The sequence below is a fragment of the Balaenoptera ricei genome, chromosome X (genome assembly GCF_028023285.1).
Source record: "Balaenoptera ricei isolate mBalRic1 chromosome X, mBalRic1.hap2, whole genome shotgun sequence".
NCBI lineage: Eukaryota > Metazoa > Chordata > Mammalia > Artiodactyla > Balaenopteridae > Balaenoptera > Balaenoptera ricei.
This window is the reverse complement of record NC_082660.1, coordinates 91,527,212-91,554,732: the sequence shown is the minus strand read 5'-3', so window position 1 is coordinate 91,554,732 and position 27,521 is coordinate 91,527,212. Positions and strand designations below refer to the sequence as shown.

The following is a 27,521-nucleotide window of genomic DNA, read 5'->3' as shown; positions in this document are numbered from 1 at the left end:
CAGGCAGCTGCAGCAGCTCTTCTGAAAGCCCACCTTAAAGCAGCTTCCTTAACCTGCGTGCCTTCTGCCCTGCTTTTCCTGAGATCATCTGTTTATAGCCTCAGCCTAAAATCTTCCTTATGAGAAACCTTAGCGAATGTCTTATCAAGGAAGACAATGCCTCACATTAAATCATGTTGATAAGTTGATGGGAGAGAACATTCTCACCCAAGAAGATTGTCATTTCCTGAAGGGATAAAACCTCACCAGGGAAAACACCCGTGGTACTTATAGGTAGGGCTGGTCTACCAAAGCTGATAACATAGTTCTGACCAGAGGAGGAAGGCAGAGTGCATGTATTCATTCCTGAAAGCTTTGTGGGTAGGTGTGCATCTTTCACATCGTAGAGATTCACAGCCCCTGAGCTGGACAGAGGTGCCAACCCTGAAGAATCTCTCCAGAATCCAAGTTGCTGAATCTTCCCTGCTGCCTACAGAGGCTCCAAACCACCACTTGACAATGGGAAACTGGGTGGTTAACCATTGGTTCTCAGTTTTGTTTCTGGTAAGTGATGTTTCACTTTCTAATAATTACTCTTAGAGTAAGGAGACGTTATGTTTGTTAATATTTGTGAAGTTACTTGAAAGGGAAAGATTCCATGCCAATATTGAGCTCATCAAGGCCAGTTATCAGCTGAAAGGTCCAACTCTAGGATTACATATATATGTTTTATATACTTTTCTGTGTATGATATATTTCAGCATTTTAGAAAAGGAAAAAAAGTCCAACTCCAGAAATTGATTGGTAAAGAGACAAAAATATAAACCACAAATATTTGGAATTTCAATCTGTTTTCATTTTTTGTGTTCTCTTTTTCTCTTCCATTTCACTTCTAACTAGTGCCATGGAGCATTCATTTCTCTCCATTCTTATATTGCTCACATCAAGAAATAATAAAATTGAATATTTGAGATAGAAGTGATCTTAGAGATTATGATCCAGTGCTGTCCACTAGAAATATAATGTAATGTCACATATGTAATTTTAAAATTGTCTAATACCTAGACAATTGAAAAAGGTAATAGGTGAAATTAATGTCCAGTAATATATCTTGTTTAACCCAATATATCAAAAAGTTATCCTTTCAACCTGTAATCAATATGAAAATATTAATGAGATAATTTATATTCTTTTATTTTTACTGTCTTTGAAATCTGATGTGTATTTTATACTTACAGCACATCTCAATTAAAACTAGGCATATTTCATGTGCTTAGTAGCCGCATGTGCTTAGTGGCTACAGCTCTGTGTAGTGCAAAACCAAACCAACTCTTTGATTTTATAAGGGAAAATAAGACCTAGACGTCACACAGTGAATTGATTGCAGAGCCATCACTCAAATCTAGCTCCCCAGGGTTCAAGCCAGAATGCCTTTACCACACCACATATGCACAATCCCCTTCTAATGCACTCTCTAACTGAACTCTAGTTTCAGTTCTGCTATTAATTGAGTGACCTTGTTCAAATTATTTATCCTCTCTAGCCTTCAGGTCACCTGTGTGTGTATGTGTGTGTGTGGGGGGGGGATTAATGAAAACTAGATTAGGTATAAGTGTGTTTCTAGCTCTAAAATCCTCTGCATTTTTTAAATAGATTTCCTAAGCACTAATTTATTTATTTATTTATTATTTATTTATTTATTTATTTTATGGCTGTGTTGGGTCTTCGTTTCTGTGCGAGGGCTTTCTATAGTTGCGGCAAGCGGGGGCCACTCTTCACCGCGGTGCGCGGGCCCCTCACTATCGCAGCCTCTCTTGTTGCGGAGCACAGGCTCCAGACGCGCATGCTCATTACTTGTGGCTCACGGGCCCAGTTGCTCCGCGGCATGTGGGATCCTCCCAGGCCAGGGCTCGAACCCGTGTGCCCTGCATTGGCAGGCAGATTCTCAACCACTGCGCCACCAGGGAAGCACCCCTTCTGCATTTTTTATTCCTCTCTTAGGTTTTGCTTGGAGAGTTCATCACCCCTGGTGGTGATGATGATGTAACTAGCTTTGATTTCCCACCTTGCACCAATGCCACTGGCAGGCTCAGACTTCTTGTTATCTCTGACATACACTCCTTTGAACTATTTTTTTTAATGAAAAATAAATTACCCCCAAAATATTTTTACTCTTCCTGCCAGGTCTTCTACTCTTTCTTTTCCATTCATAGTGGAGGAAATTATAGTCAAGGTGGGGAATGGAATTCCTTACTCTCAGATGTCACTGTATTTCATCATTCATCTTACCTACAGTTGATGATGGGCCGACACGGAGGTCTTTGCCTCTGTGTCCCTCTCAGATTCTGAAATATTTCTGCTCCCTCTAAATAAGCTTCTCTCCTTTGTCTTCTGAACTCTTTTTTTTTAAAATAAATTAATTAATTTATTTATTTATTTATTTATGGCTGTGTTGGGTCTTCGTTTCTGTGCGAGGGCCTTCTCCAGCTGTGGCGAGCGGGGGCCACTCTTCATCGCGGTGCGCGGGCCTCTGACTGTCGCGGCCTCTCCTGTTGCGGAGCACAGGCTCCAGACACGCAGGCTCAGTAATTGTGGCTCACGGGCCTAGTTGCTCTGCGGCATGTGGGATCTTCCCAGACCAGGGCTCGAACCCGTGTCCCCTGCATTGGCAGGCAGATTCTTAACCACTGCGCCACCAGGGAAGCCCTGTCTTCTGAACTCTTGAAGTATCTGTGGCTTTCACCTCTCTTTTTCCATTAAGGTCAAATGATCTCTGGAAGACACACAACTCTGGAAAGGGTGTGTGGGCAAAGAATGCAGGAAGAAATTGATTGGTAAAGCCAGTCTGGTGATGACACAGGCAGAATTTATTGAGCTTCTACTATGCACCAAGCATTGTATTAATCACTTCACATACATTATTTCATGTAAGCCTCACAGCATTGCTGTGGGGTAGATATAGTTATTGTCCTCATTTTATAGGTGAAGAAATGGAAGTCCAGAAAAGTTAAATCACAGATCTAAGGTTACAGAGCTAGAAAGTGGTGGAGCTAGAATTTGAGCCCAAGGAGTTTGACTCCAATATCACACTTCGAATCACTGTGTTATGATGCCAGAGGTGTGTGAGTGGTCCAGACCTAGGGAATCTGAATGGGCCATGTTCTAGGCTAAAGGCCCTCTACCTGTGGGGCTGAGATGGTTCTGGACCATCCTGGGGCCATGGATATATATCAGAGGCATCCCAGTGCCCTAGAGTCCTGATCAATTACAGACTAGCACCTTCAAGCTTGGGCTAAAGCCCACCTGGTTGTTCTCCAAGGCAATGGGCGGTAGGTTCCAAATTTCCCCCTTTGCCAATGTAGAGACAGATCTTGGGACAGACAAAAGAAGTCTTAAGAGCTCAAATGAGTCCAAAGCAATGATAAGTTAGTTTGAAAAAAGAATCACCATCTAAAAACAGGAAAGTGTATGTCAGGAAAGTGTATTAAAGAGGCAGGCCCATCTGGAATGGTTTAGTCCCTTCAGATGGGTATTGACACAGATGTTAAATTTATTTTCTATTTCTTTAGAAATCCATTTATTCACGTATTGCCATCTTTTAGGTGCAATAGTTTGAACGCTCCAATCCATAAGTTGGCAAATGTTTTCTGTAAAGGGCTAGGTAGTACATATTTTAGGCTTTGCAGTCCATATGTTCTCTGTCACAATTACTCAACACTTCCATTGAATCACAAAAGCAGTTATAAACAATACAGAAATAAGTAGGTGTGGCTAAGTTCCAATACCACTGTATTTATAGATACTGAAATTTGAATTTCATATAATTTTCACATGTCATGAAATATATTCTTCTTTTGATTTTTCCCAACCATTTAAAAATGTGAAAACAACAAAATATAAAAACCATTCTTAGCTTGTAGGCTGTACAAAACAGGTGGTAAGATAGATTTGGTCTATGAGCCTTGATTTGCTGACCCTGGTCATTAGCATCTAATGCATGTCTTGAAGTCCTAACTGACTCTGAGAGTAAGTTGACTCATTTAAAATGAAAACAGATATGGGAATTCCCTGGCGGTCCAGTGGTTAGGACTCTGCACTTCCACTGCAGGGGACATGGGTTCTATCCCTGGTCAGGGAACTAAGATCCCACATGCTGTGTGGCACACCCACCGCCCCCAAAATGAAAACAGATAAACACAAGATAGCCAAATGGTAACACTATTTTCTACCCCTTATCTACTCTTTCCCGTACCCAAATTTCACTTTATCCCTTGCTTAATTTTTCTTCCTCTAGGCTGCTTGGTTGGGGCTGAATGTTTTCCTGTTTGTGCATGCCTTCCTGTCATTTGAGAAGGCAACAAGTACTACTACACAAGACAAATCCTGGGGGTGGGTATCACAGTTGTGATGTGGGAAATCTCTGTTTTTTCTTATCTCTGACACTGGCTTCTTTGAGACCCAATGCACTCATTTCGCCTAGAGTTAGGGTTGCCAGAAAAAAAATACAGGATGCCCAGGTAAATTTGAATTCCAGAAAAATAACAAATATTTTTTTGGGGGGGTATAAGTTATTCCACATATTGCATGAGACAGGGGCATATTAGAAAATTATTCATTTTTTAAAAATCTGAAGTTCAAATTTAGCTGGGCATCTGTATTTTTGTTCATTAAATCTGACAGCCCTATCCAGGGCACACTCCCCGGATCCAATAATGAAAATACACAGTAAAGAAATATTGAGCAATTTTCAAACTGGTTTCCACAGAAATTCAGGTATCCCTACAGGGTGTGAGGGGAAGGCTAACTGGGCAGTGTCTCTACTTCAACCAAAGCAGCCTTTATCTGTCTTATGGATGCCTGCTTATGATTTTAAGAAAGAGTTTGGTTGAAAACAAATAAACGAACAAGTTGAAAACCACCGCTGTGGACTGATCTCACAGAAGAATACCTATCAAACAAGAGGGATACTTGGGGTGGGGGGTTTTGTGAAGTGGGTGGTGTTGCCAAATTCAAAGCCTGTAGAAAGGTGGGGTCAGGTCAGAGTAACAGGATGGAGAAGGCTGGGGAAGGAGCAGATCAAGGACAGAAGAGGAAGGGTGGGGGTGGGTATGGCACGTTGGTGTATGGCGGTTCCTAAAAAACTAAAAATAGAACTACCATACGACCCAGCAATCCCACTACTGGGCATATACCCTGAGAAAACCATAATTCAAAAAGACTCATGTACCACAATGTTCACTGCAGCTCTATTTACAATAGCTAGGACATGTAAGCAACCCAAGTGTCCATCGACAGATGAATGGATAAAGAAGATGTGGCACATATATACAATGGAATAGTACTCGGCCATAAGAAGAAACGAATCTGAGTTATTTGTAGTGAGGTGGATGGACCTAGAGTCTGTCATACAGAGTGAAGTAAGTCAGAAAGAGAAAAACAAATACCTTATGCTAACACATATATATGGAATCTAAAAAAAAAAGGGTTCTGAAGAACCTAGGGGCAAGGACAGGAATAACGACGCAGATGTAGAGAATTGACTTGAGGACATGGGGAGGGGGAAGGGTAAGCTGGGACAAAGTGAGAGAGTGGCATGGACATATATACACTACCAAATGTAAAATAGATAGCTAGTGGGAAGCAGCCACATAGCACAGGGAGATCAGCTCGGTGCTTTGTGACCACCTAGAGGGGTGGGATAGGGAGGGTGGGAGACGCAAGAGGGAGGGGATATGGGGATATATGTATACGTATAGCTGATTCACTTTGTTATAAAGCAGAAACTGACACAATATTGTAAAGCAATTATATTCCAATAAAGATGTGTTAAAAAAAAAAAAGGGGGGCTTCCCTGGTGGCGCAGTGGTTGAGAATCTGCCTGCCAATGCAGGGGACAGGGGTTCGAGCCCTGGTCTGGGAAGATCCCACATGCCGCGGAGCAACTAGGCCCGTGAGCCACAACTACTGAGCCTTCGCGTCTGGAGCCTGTGCTCCGCAACAAGAGAGGCCGCGATAGTGAGAGGCCCATGCACCACGATGAAGAGTGGCCCCTGCTTGCTGCAACTAGAGGAAGCCCTCGCACAGAAACGAAGACCCAACACAGACAAAAATAAATAAATTAATTAATTAATTAATTTTAAAAAAAAGAATTCATCCCATACAGATAGCCTCCACAGAATATGGAACTGTGAAATTGTAGTCCTATGTTCTTCAATTCACTTGTCAATTTTAGCTTTAAGGAACCTCTGTGACTCAAATAAGCAAGCAGTGGGAACCAATGTGGAAATGCAGGATCTTTGAGATGAGCAGAGAAAATTTACTCAGAAATAGAACCGGGCGTCTCTACCAAAAACAGTTGGAGTGTGACTCAGCAGAGGGAGAAAACACAGGTCATGTGGAAGAGTCAGAAATGGAAAACAGTAGGGTAGCTCATGTTCATTGCACTGCCTGACATTGTAAGCTATTATGGATGGTAGGCAGATCTTGACCTGGCTTATTAAACCAATGTCACGTTGTCCCGGGTTTAGGTTGTATGGAAAAATAGTTTTTGTGCCGAAAAGATAAAGAAAAGGCCGAGAAATTGTTAACTCTATCTCATATTCTTTTAGCAAGTCATTGACAGGCACACATGTAAGGCTGACCAGTCAGCTGAAGTGAACAAAAATTGCCTGGTTGCTGCCACCACTTTCACTGCTGCTGTGAAACTGTCACACTCCATTGTCTGCAATCCCAAGGAGCTGACTCAGAGACCAGTTGTACAGCTGAGGAGAGAAGTCAGAATTAGCTACCACAGAGTTGAACATATTCTGCCTAGCCTATACCTAATCAAGCCTATTTCTGGGCTCAATACTTCTTTGAAGCACTGATTCCTTGTCTCCTTTTCTAGCAGCTTCTACTGTTGGATCAGATTGATCTTGATGTATGCTGCCTGGCCACCCAAGGAAATCAGGTTGGAATTTTGTTCTTAGAAGTTCTCCCTTCTCAAATCTCTACCTAAGTTTAAAATTTTTGCTCTGAGGGGTTCATTCATTTTGCCAGTTTTATTCAATTATTAAAGAGATCTTAAATATAAATGGTTAATTTTTTATTGTTTTTATTACATGATTATTACATGCTTATAATTGCAACATTAGAAAATATAGAAAAGAGGAAAAATAGTTACCGTCTGTAATTATAACTCAAAATATCTAAGCTTTATTTAAAGTGCAAATAAAATATATATGATCTTCAAGATTGTTTTACAAGTGACAAACTAAAATCATAATTGAGTGTATTAAGCAAAAATCCTCGTAAAGTATTACATTCATAGAATTGATTTGTTAACATTAAATCTTGTTCTCTTTCATATTGATAAATATATAGTCAAACATTTCCAAACCACTGTCATGAGGATTTCTCAATTCAATGTTAAGTTCAGCAAATTTTCTGTCATTTGTAAACAGAGATTTTGGACTGATTGTCCAGGTCTCAGGCAAGGGGACTGGGCCCATGCTCACCTGCAAGATGAGGAGATGAAGCAGCTAATGGTTTCTTCTCTCCTCTGTTCTAGTCGGCATTGGCCTGGGCCCGAGCCTCTGCTCGCAACTTGCATTTTAACAGCATGCAGCAAGATCCTGCTTCCCGTGTGTCGAAATTTGCTGTCCTTCCTGAGAGGCACCTGCTCACTGAGTCCCAGCCACTTGTAGGTCAACTTTCACATTAAAGACAAGAGACTCTTGACGTCTCAGTAGGACAGCTCAACACCAAGCCCCTAGGAATGGAAGCCAGGGGTCTCCTTTGGTAACCAAGGGGGTGAGCAAGAGTGGGTGTGTATTGGCATACTCTATGTAAGACATGTTGGTTATGGGTTAGCAAATTTCATAAAGCTGCCTGGATACACCTCATCTTGATCATTTTACATTTGTCGTTTTGTAGGCGCACCCTGGGAAAGCAACTGGATCACAACCTCACCTTCCACAAGCTGGTAGCATATATAATCTGCCTACACACAGGTAACTGGGCAAACGATGAAACTGCAGGCTCCCGGACATTCAGAATCTAGTTTCATTCATCCACGCATATAAACATTCAAAATATATTTATTGAACACCTGGCACTATTTGCCAGGCACTATTCTAAACCTGCTTTCATGGAATTTACATTCTATTCCTTTGGGGACAGAGTGAGTATAAAAAAGATCTTGATTCTCTCTGTAATCATTATTGGGCACCTTCTGTGTACTCACCATTCTACTTGGCACTGTATATAGGATCCTCCTCTTCAAGTGGGGCATGCCTGCCATGATGTTTCTGAGACAACTCTCACATTCCTTTCCATCTTTTCATTTAGCTATTCACATCACCACACACCTGTTTAACTTTGAACGATATAGCAGAAGCCGACAGGCCACAGATGGATCCCTTGCTTCCATTCTCTCCAACCTATCTCATCAGGAGAAAGATTCTTGGCTAAATCCCATCCAGTCCTCAAACACGGTGAGTTGACTCAAGGGCAAAGCACCTGGAATCTGGTCATGAGCAGGAAAGGCATGGTGTCCCTGGTGGAAATTGTGTCAGGCTGAAATTTCTCCTTTCATAGACAATGGAGTATGTGACATTCACCTACACTGCTGGTGTCACTGGAGTGATCATCACAATAGCTCTGGTTCTCATGGTGACTTTAGCTATGGAATTTATCCGGAGGAGTTATTCTGAGGTCTTCTGGTATACACACCATATTTTTATCATGTACTTCATTGGCTTAGGGATTCATGGCCTTGGGTAAGGTCCTCAAACTCCCATTTTCATGCCCCAATTCCTGACCTTGCGTAATTCTTTGCCACATATTGTCTTTTTGTCTGTCTCAGTGGACTTGTCCGGGATCAAACAGAAAAGAACATGGATGAGAATCATCCTCACAGGTGTGCAGAGTTTCTTGAGAAGTGGAGCGATCCTGACTCCCACTGCAAGCCTCCCCAGTTTGAAAGGCTCCCCGCTGAGGTAAGACCAGGACAAGGATAGTAGATTCCTGTTAGGAGCTGTTATTGTTATTGTTATTATTACTCTTCTTATTATAACCATTATTAGCTCAGCCTGGTGCTGGCTCCTATGGAGGACATATGCTATACGTTATTCATCTTCTGACTGAAGGCTTGTACCCTTTGACCAGCATCTCCCCATTTCCCCCACCTTCCAGCTCCTTACTACTTTCTGTTTCCGAGTTCAACTTTTTTTCTTTTTTTTAAATTGAAGTATAATTGACTTACAATATTATATTAGTTTCAAGTGTACAACAGAGTGATTTGGTATTTTTATACATTACAAAATGATCACCATAATCTGTCACCATACAAAGTTATTAAAATATTACTGACTATATTCCCCATGCTGTACATTACATCCCTTTGACTTATAACTGAAAGTTTGTACCTTTTAATCTCTCTCACCTATTTCACTCATTGCCCCCCTCCATCTCCCCTCTGGCACCACCAGTCTCTTCTCTGTATCTACGAGTCTCTTTCTGTTTTGTTATGTTTGTTCATTTGTTTTGTTTTTTAGATTCCACGTGTAAGTGAAATCGTAAGGTATTTGTCTTTCTCTGACTTATTGCACTTTGCATAATACCCTCAGGATCTGTCCATGTTGTTGCAAATGGCAAGATTTCATTCTATTTTATGGCTGAGTAATATTCTATTATGTGTGTACATATATATAATATTCCATTATATATATATATGTCACATTTTCTTTATCCATTCATCTATCAATGGACACTTGGTTGCTTCCGTATCTTGGTTATTGTAAATAATGATGCAATGGACATAGGGATGCATATATCTTTTCAAATTAGTGTTTTTGTTTACTTTGGAAAAATACAGTTGACCCTTGAACAACCCAGGGGTTAGGAGTGACAATCCTGGAAAGACAAAAGTCTGTGTATAACTTTACAGCTGGCCTTTATCCACGTTTTGGCATCAGCAGACTCAATGAACCACAGATCTTGTAGTACTATAGTATGTATTTATTGAAAAAAATCTGCATATAAATGAACATGTGCAGTTCAAACTCGTGTTGTTCAAGGGTCAACTGTACCCAGAAGTGGAATTGCTAGCTCCTATGATAGTTCTATTTTTAATTTTTTGAGGAACTGCCATACTGTTTTACATAATGGCTGCACCAATTTACACTCCCTCCAACAGTGCACAAGGATTCCCTTTTCTCCACATTCTCACCAACACTTATTTGTTGTCTTTTTTATAATAGCCATTTTGAAAACTGTAAGGTGATATCTCATTTTGGTTTTGATTTGCATTTCTCTGATGATTTAGTGATATTGTGCATCATTTCATGTGTCTGTTGGCCATCTGTATGTCTTTTTTTTTTTTTTTTTTTTTTTAGAAATTCACGTTCTTTTATTTATTTATTTATGACTGTGTTGAGTCTTCGTTTCTGTGCGAGGGCTTTCTCTAGTTGCGGCAAGCGGGGACCACTCTTCATCGCGGTGCGCAGGCCTCTCACCATCGCGGCCTCTCTTGTTGTGGAGCACAGGCTCCAGACGCGCAGGCTCAGCAATTGTGGCTCACGGGCCCAGTTGCTCCGTGGCATGTGGGATCTTCCCAGACCAGGGCTCGAACCCGTGTCCCCTGCATTGGCAGGCAGATTCTCAACCACTGCGCCACCAGGGAAGCCCTGTATGTCTTTTTTTGAAAAATGTCTATTCAGGTCCTCTGCCCATTTTTTAATCGGGTTGTTTGTTTGATGTTGAGTTATATGAGTTCTTTGTATATTTTGGATATTAACCCTTTATTGGATATATCATTTGCAAATATCTTCTCCCATTCAGTAGGCTGTCTTTTCGTTTTGTTGATAGTTCCCTTCACTGTGCAAAAGCTTCTTATTTGATATAGTCCTATTAGTTTATTTTTGCTTTTGTTTCCCTTGCCTGAGGAGACGTATCAAAAAAATATTGCTAAGACTGATGTCAAAGAACATACTGCCTGTTTTCTTCTAGGAATTTTACAGTTTCAGGTCTTACATTGAAGTCTTTAATTCATTTCGAGTTTATTTTTATTTATAGTGTAAGAGAGTAGTCCAATTTGATTCTTTTCCCTGTAGCTGTCCAGTTTTCCCAACACCATTTATTGGAGAGGCTATCTTTTCCCCATTGTATGATCTGGCCTCCTCTGTCATAGATTAATTGACCATCTAAGTGTGGGTTTATTTCTGGGCTCTCTATTCTGCTCCATTGACCTATGTGTCTGTTTTCATGCCAGTATCATACTTTTTTGATTACTGTAGCTTTATAGTGTAGTTTGAAACCTGGGAGCTCTAGCTTTGTTCTTCTTTCTCAAGACTATTTTGGTTATCCAGGGTCTTTTGTGTTTCCATACATATTTTAGAATTATTGTTCTAGTTCTGCAAAAAATGCCATTAGTATTTTGGTAGGGATTGCATTGAATCTGTAGATTGCCTTGGGTAGTATGGTCTTTTTAGCAATAATAATTCTTCCAATCCATGAGCACGGTATATCGTCCCATGTATCGTGTCCTCTTGAATTTCTTTCATCAATGTCTTATAGTTTTCTGAGTATAGGTTTTTTATACCTCTTTGTTTAGATTTATTCCTAGGTGTTTTATTCTTTTTGATGCCATTGTAAATGGGATTGTTTCTTCATTTCTGTCTCTGATAGTTCATTTTTAGTGTATGGAAACACAACAGATTTCTGTATATTAATTTCATACCCTGAAACTTTACTCAATTAATTTATTAGTTCTAATAGTTTTTTAGTGGGGTCTTTAGAGTTTTCTATATATATTATTATGTCATCTACAAACAGTGACAGCTTTACTTCTTTCTTTCCAATTTGGATACCTTTTATTTATTTCTCTTGTCTGCTGTGGCTAACAATTCCAATACTATGTTGAATGAAAGTGGCGAGAGTGGGCATCCTCATCTTGTTCCCGATCTTAGAGAAAATACTTTAAGGCTTTCACCAGTGAGTATGATGCTGGCTATAGATTTGTCATATATGGCATTTATTTTGTTGAGGCATGTTCCCTCTATACACATTTTGTTAAGAGTTTTTATCATAAATGGATGTTGAATTTTATCAAAAGCTTTTTTGCATCTATTGAGATAATCATATAATTTTTATTCTTCAGTTTGTTAATGTGGTGTATCACATTGATTGATTTGTGGATATTGAAGCATTCTTGCATCCCTGGGATGAGTCCCACTTGACCATGGTGTATGATCCTTTTAATGTGTTGTTGGATTCTGTTTGCTAGTATTTTGTTGAAGATTTTTGCATCTATGTTTATCAGTGATATTGGCCTGTAACTTTCTTTTTTTTGTGGTGCCTGGTTTTGGTATTAGGGTGATGCTGGCCTTACAGAATGCATTCAGAATTGTTCCTTCTTCTGTGATTTTTTGGCATAATTTGAGAAGGGTAGGTGCTAACTCTTCTTCAGGTGTTTAGTAGAATTCACCTATGAAGCCATCTGGTCCTAGACTTTTGTTTGTTTGGAGGTTTTTTTTTTTTTTACTACTGATTCAATTTCATTACTGGTAATCAGTCTGTTCATATTTTCTATTTCTTCCTGATTCAGTCCTGGGAGATTGTATGTTTCTAGGAATTTATCCATTTCTTCTAGATTGTCCATTTTATTAGCATATAATAATTTTTTTATAGTAATCTCCTATGATCTTTTATATTTCTATGGTATCAGTTGTAAATTTTCTTCTTTCATTTCTGATTTCATTTACTTAGGCCCACTCTTTTTTTCTTGATGAGTGTGGTTAAAGGTTTATCAGTTTTGTTTATCTGTTCAAAGAACCAGCTCTCAGTTTCATTGATTATTCTTCAGTCTCTATTTCATTTGTTTCCACTCTGATCTTTACTGGTGCTAAGCTCGTTTAGCTTTTGCATGACTGTAAAACTCTTTATCTGTTCTTCAAATCTGAATGATAGCCTTGTCAGGTAGAGTATTCTTGGTTGTAGGTTTTTTCTTTTCATCACTTTGAATATACAGTGCCACTTCTTCTGGCCTGCAAAGTTTTTGCTGAAAAGTTAGCTGCTAGTCTTATGGAAGTTCCCTGGTACATAACTAGTTCCTTTTCTCTTGCTGCTTTTAAGATTCTCTCTTTATCTTTAATTTTGCCATGTTAATTATAATGTGTCTTGGTGTGGACGTCTTTGAATTCATCTTGTTTGGGACTCTCTGTGCCTCCTGGACCTGGATGTCTGCTTCCTTCCCCAGGTTAGGGAAGTTTTCAGCTATTATTTCTTCAGATAAGTTCTCTGCCCCTTCCTCTCTCTCTACTTCTCTGAGACCTGTATATTGCAAATGTTAGCATGCTTGATGTGGTCCCAGAAGTCTCTTAAGCTCTCCTCATTTTTTTATTCTTATAGGCTTTTTAATATACATACATATTCAGACATATGTATCTAGTTTTTTGTGGTTTTTAATAATGGAACAATTCTGTAGTACTTGTTTGATTCCTGATTTTCAAGAAAACCATATATCTTGAGCATCTTTTCAGGTCAATATAGCCCTATATCATTTTTTTCTCCTCATTTTTTAAAATTCTTTTTTCTGTTTAGCTTCAGTGATTTCCATTACTCTGTCTTCCAGTGTACTGATCTGTTCCTCTGTATCATCTAATCTACTGTTGATTCCTTCTGGTGTATTTTTTATTTCAGTTATTTTATTTCAGCTCTATTTGGTTCTACTTTATATTTTCTAACTCTTTGTTAAAACTTCTCAGTGTTCATTTTTTATTTTCCTGAGTGTGTTGAGCATCTTTGTGATCATTACCTTGAATTCTTTATCAGGTAGATTACTTATCTCCACTTTGCCTAGTTCTTCTGGGGTTTTGTCTTGTTCATTTGTCTGGAAGATATTCCTCTGTCTCCCCATTTTGCCTAATTGTTTATTTCTGTGTATTAGATAGGTCAGTTACATTTCCCGATCTTGGAGAAGTGGCCTTATGTAGGAGACATCCTATGGGGCCCAGTAGCACACTCCCCTCTGATCACCAGAGCTATATGCTGTTATGGGTGCCACCTATGTGAGCTGCATGGGCTCTTCTGTTGTGATGAGGCTGACTACTGTGGGCATACTGGTAAGCATGACTGGCCTCTGGCCACATTGGCTGCCAGGCCCTGCCTCTTGTAGTGGCTGCCAACCTGCTGGGTGGCTGGGTCCCTGTGTGGCTGCCTTCATAGTCTGGGGGTCCTAGGGCTGGTGCCAGATTGCTGTTGGGTGGGACCATGTCCCAGTGTGACTGTCTTTGCAGCTGGGGGAGCTCCAATGCCGGCCCACTGGTGGGTGGGTAAGCTCCCAGCACTAATAGGCTAGAGGGAGGACTCCAAAATGGCACTTGCCAACACCAGTGTTCTAGTGGTAGAACGAGCTCCCCCAAATGGTTGCCACCAGTATCTATATCCCAGTGGTTGGGCTCCAATGACCTCCTGCCTCTCCAGGAGGCTCTCCAAGATCAGCAGGTGGTCTGACCCAGGCTCCTTTCAAACAGCTGTTTCTGCCCTGGGTCCTAGAGCATGTGAGATTTTGTATACACCCTTTAAGAGTGGAGACTCTATTTCTCACAGCCCTCTGGGCCTCCCAAAAAGTAAGCCCCAGTGGCCTCCAAAGCCAAAATTTCAGGGGCTCGTGCAAAACCGCAGTCTGGGGAGCCCAGTGTGGGCCTCAGACCCCTCCCTCCTTGAGGAGAACCTCTGCAATTGTAATCATCCTCCCGTTTGTGGGTCACCCACCTGGGGGTATGGGTCTTGACTATAACACAACTCCACCCCTCCTAGCCATCTCGTTTTGGTTATTTCTTTATATTTTTAGTTGTGGAAAATCTTTTCTGCTGGTCTTCAGGTCATTCTCATAGATAGTTGCTCTGTAAATATTTGTAATGTTTGTGTGCGTGTGGGAGGAGGCAAGCTCAGGGTTTTCCTACTCCACCATCTTGGCCACAGCCCGCTGCCTTGTGATTTTATAAAATACCAACAAGAACCCTCTGAAGGAAGGTCCTCTCCTCAACTCCTGGATGGGGAACCTGAGGCTCGGGGAGCTTAGTGCCCTATTTTGCCATATGTCATTGGCAGAGGTCACACGGGAAGCCCCCTCAATTTATTTTTAAAACCATTCTTGAAGTTGGCTTTCTTTGGTATTGTAAGAACATGCCTGGAAATTATTGTTAGATAATGGATGATCAATAAACTGGATTCCAGGGAACTTAAGGTGTGCCTCAAGGTAATTGCCATGGATATTACGCTTTACCTTTGCTTGTTCATAAAATATGTTAGACTGAGGAAGAAATGGAAGGGAAAGGTTGATTTGTGGTGTCTTAAAGTGCTCTGAGGATGATTAAAGTCTTTAAATCATATGCAGAATTAAGAGCAATAGCTCTGTCCTCATGTAGAAAGAGAAAAATGTTTTTTGAAAACCCCCTGTGACTTCCTTGGTGGTGCAGTGGTTAAGAATCCGCCTGCCAATGCAGGGGACACGGGTTCAAGGCCTGGTCCGGGAAGATCCCACATGCCGCAGAGCAACTGAGCCCATGCACCACAACTACTGAGCCCGCGTGCCACAACTACTGATGCCCACGTGCCTAGAGCCTGTGTTCTGCAACTAGAGAAGCCACCACAATGGGAAGCCCACGCACCACAACTAAGAGTAGCCCCCGCTTGCTGCAACTAGAGAAAGCCCACTCACAGCAATGAAGACCCAACACAGCCAAAAATTAATTAATTTAAAAAAAAAGAAAGAAAGAAAGAAAGAAAATCCCCTAAAGTTGACATTGCAAATCAGTTGGGAAAAAAGATACATTATTCAATACTTTTCTTTACAATAATAGGATAGACATCTAGGAAAAAAAGCTGTCTCTTTATTCCACACTTTACAGTAAAATATGGTTAAGGATGCATGGATCAAGGGTTTAAATGTTGAAAAAAAAGAAAGAAATCATAAAAGCACCCTAAGACCACATGCGAATCTTTTCCTAATACTGGAGTGTTAGTATAAATACTCTAAATAATATTTTTAGAAAGCTCGAAGCCAGAAAAGGAAAGAAAATATATATTTTTATTCAAATTTATTTATTCTCTCCCTCTCTCTCTCCATCCATCCATACATATATATTTTTTTATGGCAAAAAAAAAACCATCATAAATGAAGACAGGTAACAAATTACTGAGTAGGAAAAGTATTTACAGTTCACAGACCGTGAATTAATTTCCTAATATACAAATATAGAGGTCAATAAGAAAAAGTCTAACAACCTGATTTAAAAAAAAGATGTAGAAGATATGAACAGAGTGATCACAGTAATAAACCTAACAGATTAGCAAAGATCAAAGAGTTTGCTCATGTGCTGTGTTGGTAATGCTCTCAAGCATTGCTGGTGAGCATCTAAAATATGCTTGCAAATGTGTTAAATTACATGTATTAGGTTATTCATTGAAGCATTGCTTGATAGAACAAAAGATTGGAAATAAGTGCCCATCAATAGGGGACTAGTTAAATTACAGGACTTTCCTACAATGGCATACTCTGTAACCATTGAAAATAAAAAGGTAGCTTTCTAGATGTGAATATGGACCAGTCTCTAAGATGTTAAATGAAAAAAAGTCAGGGCAGTATGTATGCTCTGCTACCATTTGTACTTAATGTAATATTATCATTTAAATGCATATTCTCCAAAAGGATTCACAAAATAATAATACTGACTGCCTTGGGGAGCTGAGGGGAGCAGTGGAAGGGAGATTTACTTTTTATTGTATACCCTTTTGTACTTTGAAATTTTGTGACATATACGTGTATTACCTATTATAAAAATAATTTTAAAAGGACATACCTGATATATGTTAATAGCACATTTCATTTCTAAAGTCAGTGGAACTTGTAGGCTATGACCAGACACCTTTTATATTATTTGACCAGTAAGAGGTCCTTAAAGACAAGAAGCTATAACGCTTGACTAGTCCCTTACTAGCTAAGGCAATTAATCCCCTGTCTTACCTTGCACATCAGCTTCTATCCCTTTCCCATCTATTACCTGAGATAAAGGTATAGTTGGCCTATTTGGAGGTATACTTAGAACTCAGGGGTTGCTTTGAATAGTCATGTAATACCACAAGGGAGAGAATACCGGTTTTGCCATCTGTTTGAATGTATTGGTTTGTTTCTTCCATAAACACACACAAAAATACTCTCTCCACATTCTCCCCATTTAAAAATTATAAAAATAATACATGCTTATTGTAGAAAGTTTGGAAAACACAGAAAAATATTTAGAAGAAAATTAAAATTTCACAGAATTTTATCACCTAGAAGTAATAACTTTTTTCCTTTAGTCTATATCATGGATCCTTTCCTATATTGTCAAGCATTCTACTGAAACTTTTTTTTTTTTTTTTTGCTGCACCACACAGCATGAGGGATCTTCAATCCCGACCAGGGATTGAATCCATGCCCCCTGCATTGGGAGTGTGGAGTCCTAACCACTGGACCACCAGGGAAATCCCTGAAGAATTTGTTTTAAAAATGCCATATGTTATACCATTTTTGTCATTTTTTTCTACATGATCATTTTTAATGACCTTGAGGGTATTATGCTAAGTGAAATAAGTCAGACAGAAAAAGACAAATACTGTATGATCTCACTTATATATGGACTCTAAAAAAAAAGGCTCATAGATACAGAGAACAGATTGGTGGTTACCAGAAGCAGGGATTGGGGTGTAGGCGAAATGGGTGAAGGTAGTGAAAAGGTACAAACTTCCAGTTATAAAATGTCCTGAGGATCTAATGTACAGCATGGTGACTATAATTAATAATACTCTACTGCATATTTGAAAGGTGCCAAGAAAGTAGATCTTAAAATTTCTCATCACAAGAAAAAAAATTTTTTTGTAACCATGCATGGTGAGAAAGGTTAACTGGAATTATTGTGGTGATCATTTTGCAATATATACAAATATTGAATCATTATGTTGTGCACATGAAACTAATATATGTCAGTTATATCTCTATACAAAAAAATAAATAAAAATTAAGAAAAGACAGTTTGGTATTAGCCAAAAAAATCTGTATGATATGCCACTTTTTTTAAAAAATAAATTTATTTATTTCTTTATGGCTGCGTTGGGTCTTTGTTGCTGCACGCGGGCTTTCTCTAGTGGCGGTGAGCAACAGCTACTTTTCGTTGTGGTGCGCAGCCTTCTCACTGCTGTGGCTTCTCTTGCTGCAGAGCACGGGCTCTAGGCACGTGGGCTTCAGTAATTGTGGCACACGGGGTCAGTAGTTGTGGGTCGCGGGCTCTAGAGCGCAGGCTCAGTAGTTGTGGCGCACGGGCTTAGTTGCTCCACGACATGTGGGATCCTCCCAGACCAGGGCTCGAACCCGTGTCCCCTGCACTGGCAGGTGGATTCTTAGCCACTGTGCCACCAGAGGAGTCCGATATGCCATTTTTGTCATTTTTTTCTTAGTAAATAAGGGGTCATGACTATACTTATATACTTTGTGCACACCTTAATTATTCTTTTATGCTCCATTTCCTAGAAGTAAAATTCCTGTGTCAAAGAGAAGGAAGGCTTTCAAGGCTGTTGAGATGTTTTGCCAAATTGCTCTCTGGGAAGATGCTACTTATTTGTACTTCCCCCAGGTGCACATGTGAATGTGTCTATTTCCCTGCATCCCACTTAATGGTGGGCATTATTGTTTGAAACTGCTTTCCAATTTGAGACGCTAAAATGCTATTTTGTTTTAATATTCATTTTCTCTGATTACTTTCAAAGCTAACATTTTTTTCCCACATTGGTGATTAGCCACTTTTTAAAAAAATTTGTTTTTGGCCACACCCCACAGCATGCAGAACTTCCCCGACCAGGGATCAAACCCGTGCCCCCTGCACTGGAAGCACGGAGTCCAAACCACTGGACCACCAAGGAGGTCCTAGCCACTTCTTAAATATATTTCTTTCATGTCTTCTGAATTCAGCTGGGGATTTTTTCCAAATAAGAAGTAGCATCAAATTGTATTATACCCACTCTCCGATTTACTGGCCCCGTCTCTGCCCCTTTCCTCCCCAGAGATACCCAAGAAAGTATCTTGCCTGAAACAGCATAAGAAACCTCATTCCACACAGTTCCAATGTATTGTGATTGAGCAGTTGGGCAAAAAAGAACATGACTTAGCACTGCTAGGAAATACATTTTTAGTAGCTCCTGTGCATATAGAAGCAAACTGCTGCCTTTGAGAAGATCTCAGGGATAGAGAGGCTGCTTTAAAAAAAAAAAGTATACAAGATAAAAAGTGTTTTACTATGTTAGATGTTTTGAGCACCTGAAAAAAGAGGTGATGGATAAATACCAAGTTTTATATATTACTGTTACCAATAGTGTCAGCCACACACTTTCCCTTTTTTGTTTGTTTTGTTTTTAATCATCTGCTGCTATTTCACATCTACCTTCTCTGGTGGTTTTTCAGATTGGACAAGTTGTCCTGGAAGATAGTCTTAGATTCTTAAAATTAAACTTTAAATATAATTTAAGAATATATATAATTACCATGTATTTTATTTCTGTGCTTTTCTCTTGCTTCCTGGTGAGACCTGTAAGATTTCAGGAAATGATCTGCTTTATGAGTAACAGATTAGCAAACAAAACCATTGTGGATTACTCCTTTCCATTTCCGGCTTCAAGCTTTGGTGAAATTAGCGGCTTAATAATGATACACATCAGAGAACTCAGTAAGTATTTATTGAATGAAGGAACGAACTGCTACACAAACAAATCCTAGAGAAGAGATTAATGTGTAACCTCACTTTTTTTTTTAAATTGGGAGGGTTTGTTTTTGGTTTTGTTTTTTAACTTTTGGGTTTTATTTATTTATTTATTTATGGCTGTGTTGGGTCTTTGTTTCTGTGCGAGGGCTTTCTCTAGTTGCGGCGAGCGGGGGCCACCCTTCATCGCGGTGCGCGGGCCTCGCACCATCGCGGCCTCTCCTGTTGCAGAGCACAGGCTCCAGACGCGCAGGCTCAGTAGTTGTGGCTCACGGGCCCAGTTGCTCCGCGGCATGTGGGATCTTCCCAGACCAGGGCTCGAACCCATGTCCCCTGCATTGGCAGGCAGACTCTCAACCACTGCGCCACCAGGGAAGCCCTAACCTCACTTTTTATTGTCTCTGTGTGCAGTCTTGGAAGTGGATCCTTACACCAGTCATTATTTACATCTTTGAAAGGATCCTCCGATTTTATCGCTCCCAGCAGAAGGTTGTGATTACCAAGGTAAAGAATATGCACTTTCTTCTTGCTCTGCTAAGAGTTGTGTTCTTCCTGATTATAGAAATAAATTGCCACGTTGTCACCTTGACGGGAATAAAAAAGAATTTGAGGGCAATATATTTGAGTTCCTCCAGAGCTGGACAGAGCTGGAAAGAGAGGTTTGGCAGAAGTCATCAGCATGGGTCTATGTCAGAAGCTGCCAACAGGCAGTCTGCGCCATATCTAGCCCACAGACATATTTTGTTTGGCACACACCCTGATTGTTTAGAAAGTCAAATTGGTTGCTAACATTTAGAAATCTGGATGGAGGCTTTCACATTTAAAAAATGGCATTTCTTGTTGCTTTTCCAGCCTACCCAGTTACAGCACAGGGAATTATATTCAATATCTTGCAATAACCTATAATGGAATATAATCTGAAAATAATAACTGAATCACTATGCTGTACACCTGAAACTAACACAATATTGTAAATCAACCATGCTTCAATTTTTAAAAGTGGCATTTCTGGCTTCTCTTGAAGAATCAGGCAACCTGATAATGCTGAGTCTTGGCTCCGTAGTGCGACCATTGTCTGGACTTGGTAACTGCTGCCCCCTTTAGAAAAGACTTGTGTTCGCAATTTACGGCCATCACCAGCTCTCCAGCTTTACTTATTTACTTTATCTGCCTGCCCCTGTCGCCATTTGAATTTGCCTCCTTTGGCCTCTGTGCTTTATTCATAGGATGAGTCATGCACCCATCCAAAGTTTTGGAATTGCAGATGCACAAGCATGGCTTCAGCATGGAAGTGGGACAGTATATTTTTGTTAATTGCCCCTCAGTCTCTTACCTGGAGTGGCATCCTTTTACCCTGACCTCTGCTCCAGAGGAAGACTTCTTTTCCATTCATATCTGAACAGTGGGGGACTGGACAGAAAATCTCATAAGGGCTTTTGAACAACAGAATTCACCAGTTCCCAGGTAGGTCCTTAAGAGCAGCAGAGACCCAGACCAGAACGCAGACAAGCAGAGAAGAGAAAGCAATTCCGCATTGAAACTTAAGTCTGGTACAATGGAGTATGATTAAAATAAACAGGTAGCAATCAGCTGTGGAACAGCTCTGCCTCTGGGAGGATTTTTGAGGTTGTGGGTGGAGGTGAGACTTCACTTGCCCTTTGTTTTTTGCCTTCTGCCAGGATCAAGGTGAATGGTCCCTTTGGCACTGTCAGTGAGGATGTCTTCCAGTATGAAGTGGCTGTGTTGGTCAGAGCAGGAATTGGGGTCACCCCCTTTGCTTCCATCTTGAAATCCATCTGGTACAAATTCCAGAATGCAGATCACAACCTCAAAACACAAACGGTATGCTCCCGAACACCACTTATCATCTGGTCTGAGCCTGATAGGTCCATTGCTTTCATGGGCTAAGCTCTTTACAACTGGTAAGAGAGTAACCCCTCCCTGGAGTTATGAGAGTGAGTGATCACTTCTCCCTGCCAAGGCATCCGCTTCTACAGACTTACCATAAGAACTGGGTCTTCATTTTCAACTGGAGTTTAAAATCACCTTGAACTAAAGCTGATGTTGGAGTTCTCTTTCCATAAGGGGAGTTGTTAGGACTCTGGACATTAATGCCACCTGAGGTCTGCTGTACTGTAGAGGTGATTTTTTCAGGTCACTCTTAGACTGGATCAACAAATATAGTGTATACGTACATAATCATGTCACCATAGTGCACATTGTAAAGGGCACTTAATAAGGCTATAGTCTCTCTTGCTGATTCCAGATCTATTTCTACTGGATCTACAGGGAGACAGGTGCGTTTGCTTGGTTCAGTGACCTATTGGTTTCCCTGGAACAGGAGATGGAGGAATTAGGCAAAGTGGGTTTCCTAAACTACCATCTCTTCCTCACCGGATGGGACTGCAACTTTGTGAGTTCAAACAACAGACTAATTCCCAAGATGCAAGATGAATGTCACACGAAACATAATGCATGCTGATTAGAAATAATCATTTCTTATGATTTCCTACCTGTTCTCACCTTCACACCCAAGTTTAAAAGTGGCTGAAGGAAGAGGCAGCTATCAGGACCTGCTTTTTCTAACTTCCTATTTCTCTGACTCCAGGCTGGTCATGCGGCATTAAGCTTTGACAAGGCCACTGATATCCTTACAGGTCTGAAACAGAAAACCTCCTTTGGGAGACCTATATGGGACAATGAGTTTTCTACAATAGCTACCGCCCACCCCAAGTAAGTGTATTCTCCTCTAGTTACAGAATTGATTTTGCAGCACTGATTGATTTTGCAGATTTAGGTTTAGGAAATGTATTACAGCATGTTGAACACTCTTGGGAAAGGTCTCTGGGGCCAAAACTATTTGCACCAATCTTAGATTCTTGCTTAAAAGTGAGGAAATTTCCTGTGGCGTTTCAGCGAAATAAGGGTCTTGATCTTGTAATTGATGAGAAGGCATTTGTTGTCCCCACATTCATTCAAACAGTGAGGCAAAGAGACTCAGTTCTGGTTGTATTACCAAACAAAATAGAGAACGGGAACAATTCAAATGCACTGTTTTGGGCCAAAGCAATCCTGAGGAAAAAGAACAAAGCTGGAGGCATAACCCTCCCAGACTTTAGATAATACTACAAAGCTGCGGTAATCAAAACAGCTTGGTACTGGCACAAAAGCAGATATATAGATCAATGGAACAGAATAGAGAGCCCAGAAATAAACCCACACACTTACGGCCAATTAATCTTCAACAAAGTAGGCAAGAATATACAATGGAGATAAGACAGTCTTTTCAGCAAGTGGTGTTGGGAAAGCTGGACAGCCTCATGTAAATCAATAAAGTTAGAACACTCCCTCACACTATACACAAAAATAAACTCAAAATAGCTTAAAGACTTAAATATAAGACATGACACCATAAAACTAGAAGAGAACCTAGGCAAAACATTCTCAGACATAAACTGTAGTAATATTTTCTTAGATCAGTCTCCCAAGGCAAAAGAAATAAAAGCAAAAATAAACAAATGGGACCTAATCAAACTTAAAAGCTTTTGCACAGTAAAGGAAACCATAAACAAAATGAAAAGACAACCTACAGACTGGGAGAAAATATTTGCAAGCAATGCAGCTGATGAGGGCTTACTTTTCAAAATATACAGACAGCTCATACCACTCAATATCAAAAAAAACAAAACAAAACAACCCTATCAAAAAATGGGCAGAAGACCTAAACAGACATTTCTCCAGAGAAGACATACAGATGGCCACCAGGCACATGAAAAGATGCTCAACATCGCTAATTGTTAGAGAAATGCATATCAAAACTACAATGAAGTTTCACCTCACACCAGTCAGAATGGCCATCATCAAAAAGTCTACAAGTAGTACATGCTGGAGAGGGTGTGGAGAAAAGGGAACCCTCCTACAGTGTTGGTGGGAATGTAAATTGGTGCAGCCCCTGTGGAAAACAGTATGGAGGTTTCTTTAAGAAACTAAAAATAGAGTTACCATATGATCCAGCAATCCCACTCCTGGGCATATATCCAGAGAAAACTCTAATGTGAAAAGATACATGCACCCCAATGTTCATAGCAGCATTATTTACATGGAAGCAACCTAAATGTCCTTTGACAGATGAATACATAAAGAGGATGTGATACACACACACACACACACACACACACACACACACACACACACACACAATGGAATACTACTCAGGGACTTCCCTGGTGGTCCAGTGGTTAGGAATCCACCTTCCAATGCAGGGGACGTGGGTTCAATCCCTGGTTGGGGAACTGGGATCCCACATGCCACAGGGCAACTAAGCCCGTGTGCTGCAACTACTGAGCACGCGGGCCACAACTAGAGAGAAGCCTGAGCACCGCAATGGGGAGCCCCCATGCGCCGCAGTGGAGGATCCCACAAGCAGCAACGAAGATCCCGCATGCCGCAACCAAGACCAGACACAGCCAAAAAATAAATAATAAAATAAATAATTAAAAAATAATAAATTTCTTTCAAAAAAAAAGGAATACTACTCAGATAATGCCATTTGCAGCAACATGGATGGACCTAGAGATTATCGTACTAAGTGAAGTAAGTCAGACAAAGACAAATATTATATAATATCACTTATATGTGGAATCTAAAAAAATGGTACAAATGAACTTATTTACAAAACAGAAACGGAGTCACAGACATAGAAAACAAACTTATGGTTACCAAAGGGGAAAGGGGAGGGGGAGGGATAAATTGGGAGTACTGAATTAACAGATACACACCACTATATATAAAACAGATAACAAGGATTTACCATATACCACAGGGAAGTAATAACCTATAATGGAAAAGAATCTGAAGCTGTACACCTGAAACTAACACAATATTGTAAAAGTCAACTACAATTAATTTTTTTTTTTTAGACTATCACAGAAGCCATGGTTTGTATGAAGATCCAATTATTTTTGAATTGTGTAGACTATTAGTAAGAAGGAATCCTTTTTTTTTTTTTTTAAACAACAGCTCCTGTTTTTTTTTTTAATTTTTTTATTTATGTATTTATTTATGGCTGTGTTGGGTCTTCGTTTCTGTGCGAGGGCTTTCTCCAGTTGCGGCAAGCGGGGGCCACTCTTCATCGCGATGCGCGGGCCTCTCACTATCGCGGCCTCTCTTGTTGCGGAGCACAGGCTCCAGACGCGCAGGCTCAGTAATTGTGGCTCACGGGCCTAGTTGCTCCGCGGCATGTGGGATCTTCCCAGACCAGGGCTCAAACCCGTGTCCCCTGCATTGGCAGGCAGATTCTCAACCACTGCGCCACCAGGGAAGCCCCAATTAAATTTTTAAAAATGCATTGTTTTGGGCCTTAACGACCTCTACTTAAAGTAACAAGGGTTTGGAGTGTATTAACTAGTTAACTGATGACCTGACCTCAGTTTTCTGAGGGGTTCTGAGACATGCTAGAGCATGAAAATCAGCCATAAAATCAGCCATTCCAATGGGAAGATTAAGCTGATCGTATTAGGTAAATCCCTGGAACAAGTTGGCAGGTGAAGATCAATTCTACAAACATTATTGGTTACCTTCTATAGGGTGCAGCACACACTATTCTAAAAGATTTGGAGGTTGAAAGAAAAATAGGATATGGTTCTTGCCTTCAAGGAGCACACATTTTAACAAGAGATGCATATAATCAACTCAAGCAGAATAATGCACTCCATGAAGCAGGTACATGGACACGGAGGAAAAGTCTATGCCCATATGGGGTGATCAGGAAAGGCTTCAGGAAGGCAGTGGAGAGAACACTTACTGACTTGGATTCAGATGATCCTGGGTCCTACTGCTAGTTCTGACACTTTCTAGTTCTGGGACCTTGAGCTACAAAGCCCTCTCATCTTCAGATTCCTCATATGTAAAATGGGGGTTTATATTAGCAAGCGCCTGCTCTACTCACTTGCAGGATTGTCGTGAATAATAAGCAAGACAATACATAAAAAATGTTCTGTAAACTGTAAAACAGCATGTAAACAAAAGAGATTAATTATTGTGTCGGGTTGATCATAGTTGAAGTTGTATTAAGGAATGCATACATTATGTGGGAAGGGAGAAAGATGAGCCAGGGAAGAAGTAGGAGAATGTGTAGAAGCAGTATCACAGAAGCCAAGGGAGGAAATATTAGAGGAGCATTGTCAACAGGGTTGGAGGAGTGGCAGGGTCCAGGAAATGCTTATTTAGTTTAAGGATGATCTAAGCATATTTATGGACAGATCAGGAGCCAGTAGATAGGAATAAAATAAACATACAAAAGGGGGGAGAGGGCTAGGATGGCCATAATAAAAGGGCAATAACAAGAGTTGGCGAGGAAATGGGGAAATTGTAGGCAAGTTCCTCCCACGTTGCTTATGGGAATGTGAAACAGTGCAGCACTTTAGGAAAACTCTGGCATTTCCTCAAAATGTTAAACATAGAGTCATCACATGACCCAGCAATTTCACTCCTAAGTACATACCCAAGAGAAATGATATGTCCACACAAAAACTTGTATGTGAATGTATGTAAAATAGCCAAAAAGTGGTAACAACCCGTGTCCATCAACAGATGAATGGATAAACAAAACGTGGTATATTCACACAAAGGAATATTATTCAGCTGTAAAAAGGAATGAAGTATATTACATGCTACAATATGGAGGAACCTTGAAAACAGTATGCTAAGTGCAAGAAACCAGACACAAAAGGCCACATATTGTATGATTCCATTTATATGAAATGTTCAGAATAGGCAAATCTAGAGACAGAAAGTATACTTGATTGTCTAGGGCAGGGAGTGGGGGCGGTTGGGAGGAAATGGGGAGTGACTGCTAATGTGTATGGGCTTTCATTTTGGGAAGATGGAAATGTTCTTGGATTAGATCGTGGTGATGGTTGCACAACTTTGTGGTTATACTAAAAAGCACTACCTGCACACTCTAAAAGGGTGACTGTTAAGTCATGTGAATTATGTCTCAAGTAAAAAAGAGGGGAGAGGAAGGTATGAGGGAAGGAAGGACAGGGTGAGACCCAGAGCCTAGTTAGAAAGATTATCCTTGGCAATAAGAACCACCACCTTTTCAGTGTGAGAAAACACTGGATGGATTTAATGGCAGCTAACATATGCACTTGCTATGTGCCAGGCATTTTTCTAATTGCTTTACATATATTATTTTTGTTTAAACCTTCAAACAACCCTGTGAGGTGGATACTATTTTTATCCCATTTTACAGGGGGGAATATTGAAACACAGAGAGGTTAAGAAACTTGCCTAAAGTCACACAGCTGGGACAAATGTCAGAACAGGGATTGGAACCTAGACAGCCTGGTTCCAGAGTCTAGTACTTCATCAGTGCACTGCACTCCATCTCCTGAGTGTCTGTGCTCAATAGAATAGGCAAGGCTGAGTGCTGAGAGGGTTAAGGGTTGGGAGCATATTTGGGGCTTGCAAGCGGAAAAGGTGAGAAGACGAACATGAAGAACATGAAAAAGTCAATAACTGAATTTTTATGTAAGGTTGTTGGGAGTAGTGGAGGCCTAGCAGAGGCGGAAACCATTCCCACAAACATTGTCAGCAGCCTTTGCTGCATTCTAACTCTGGCTACCATTCTATTCTTGCAGGTCGGCGGTGGGAGTCTTCCTATGTGGTCCTCAGACTTTGGCAAAGAGCCTGCGCAAATGCTGTCATCAGTACTCCAGCCTGGATCCTAGGAAGGTTCAATTCTACTTCAACAATGAAAATTTCTGA

General features: G+C 40.4%; 1 protein-coding gene across 1 annotated transcript; it reads left to right on the top strand.

Moving 5' to 3' along the window:
• The first annotated feature begins 498 nt into the window (after positions 1-498).
• Positions 499-27,521, top strand: NOX1 (NADPH oxidase 1). Its single transcript, XM_059910717.1, is given in 15 exon segments — positions 499-543; positions 4,274-4,334; positions 4,337-4,368; positions 7,529-7,582; positions 7,584-7,640; positions 7,883-7,970; positions 8,308-8,453; positions 8,557-8,738; positions 8,825-8,957; positions 20,163-20,257; positions 20,982-21,215; positions 21,431-21,593; positions 22,018-22,164; positions 22,360-22,484; positions 27,395-27,521. Coding segments are annotated over 15 exon segments (1,689 nt in total).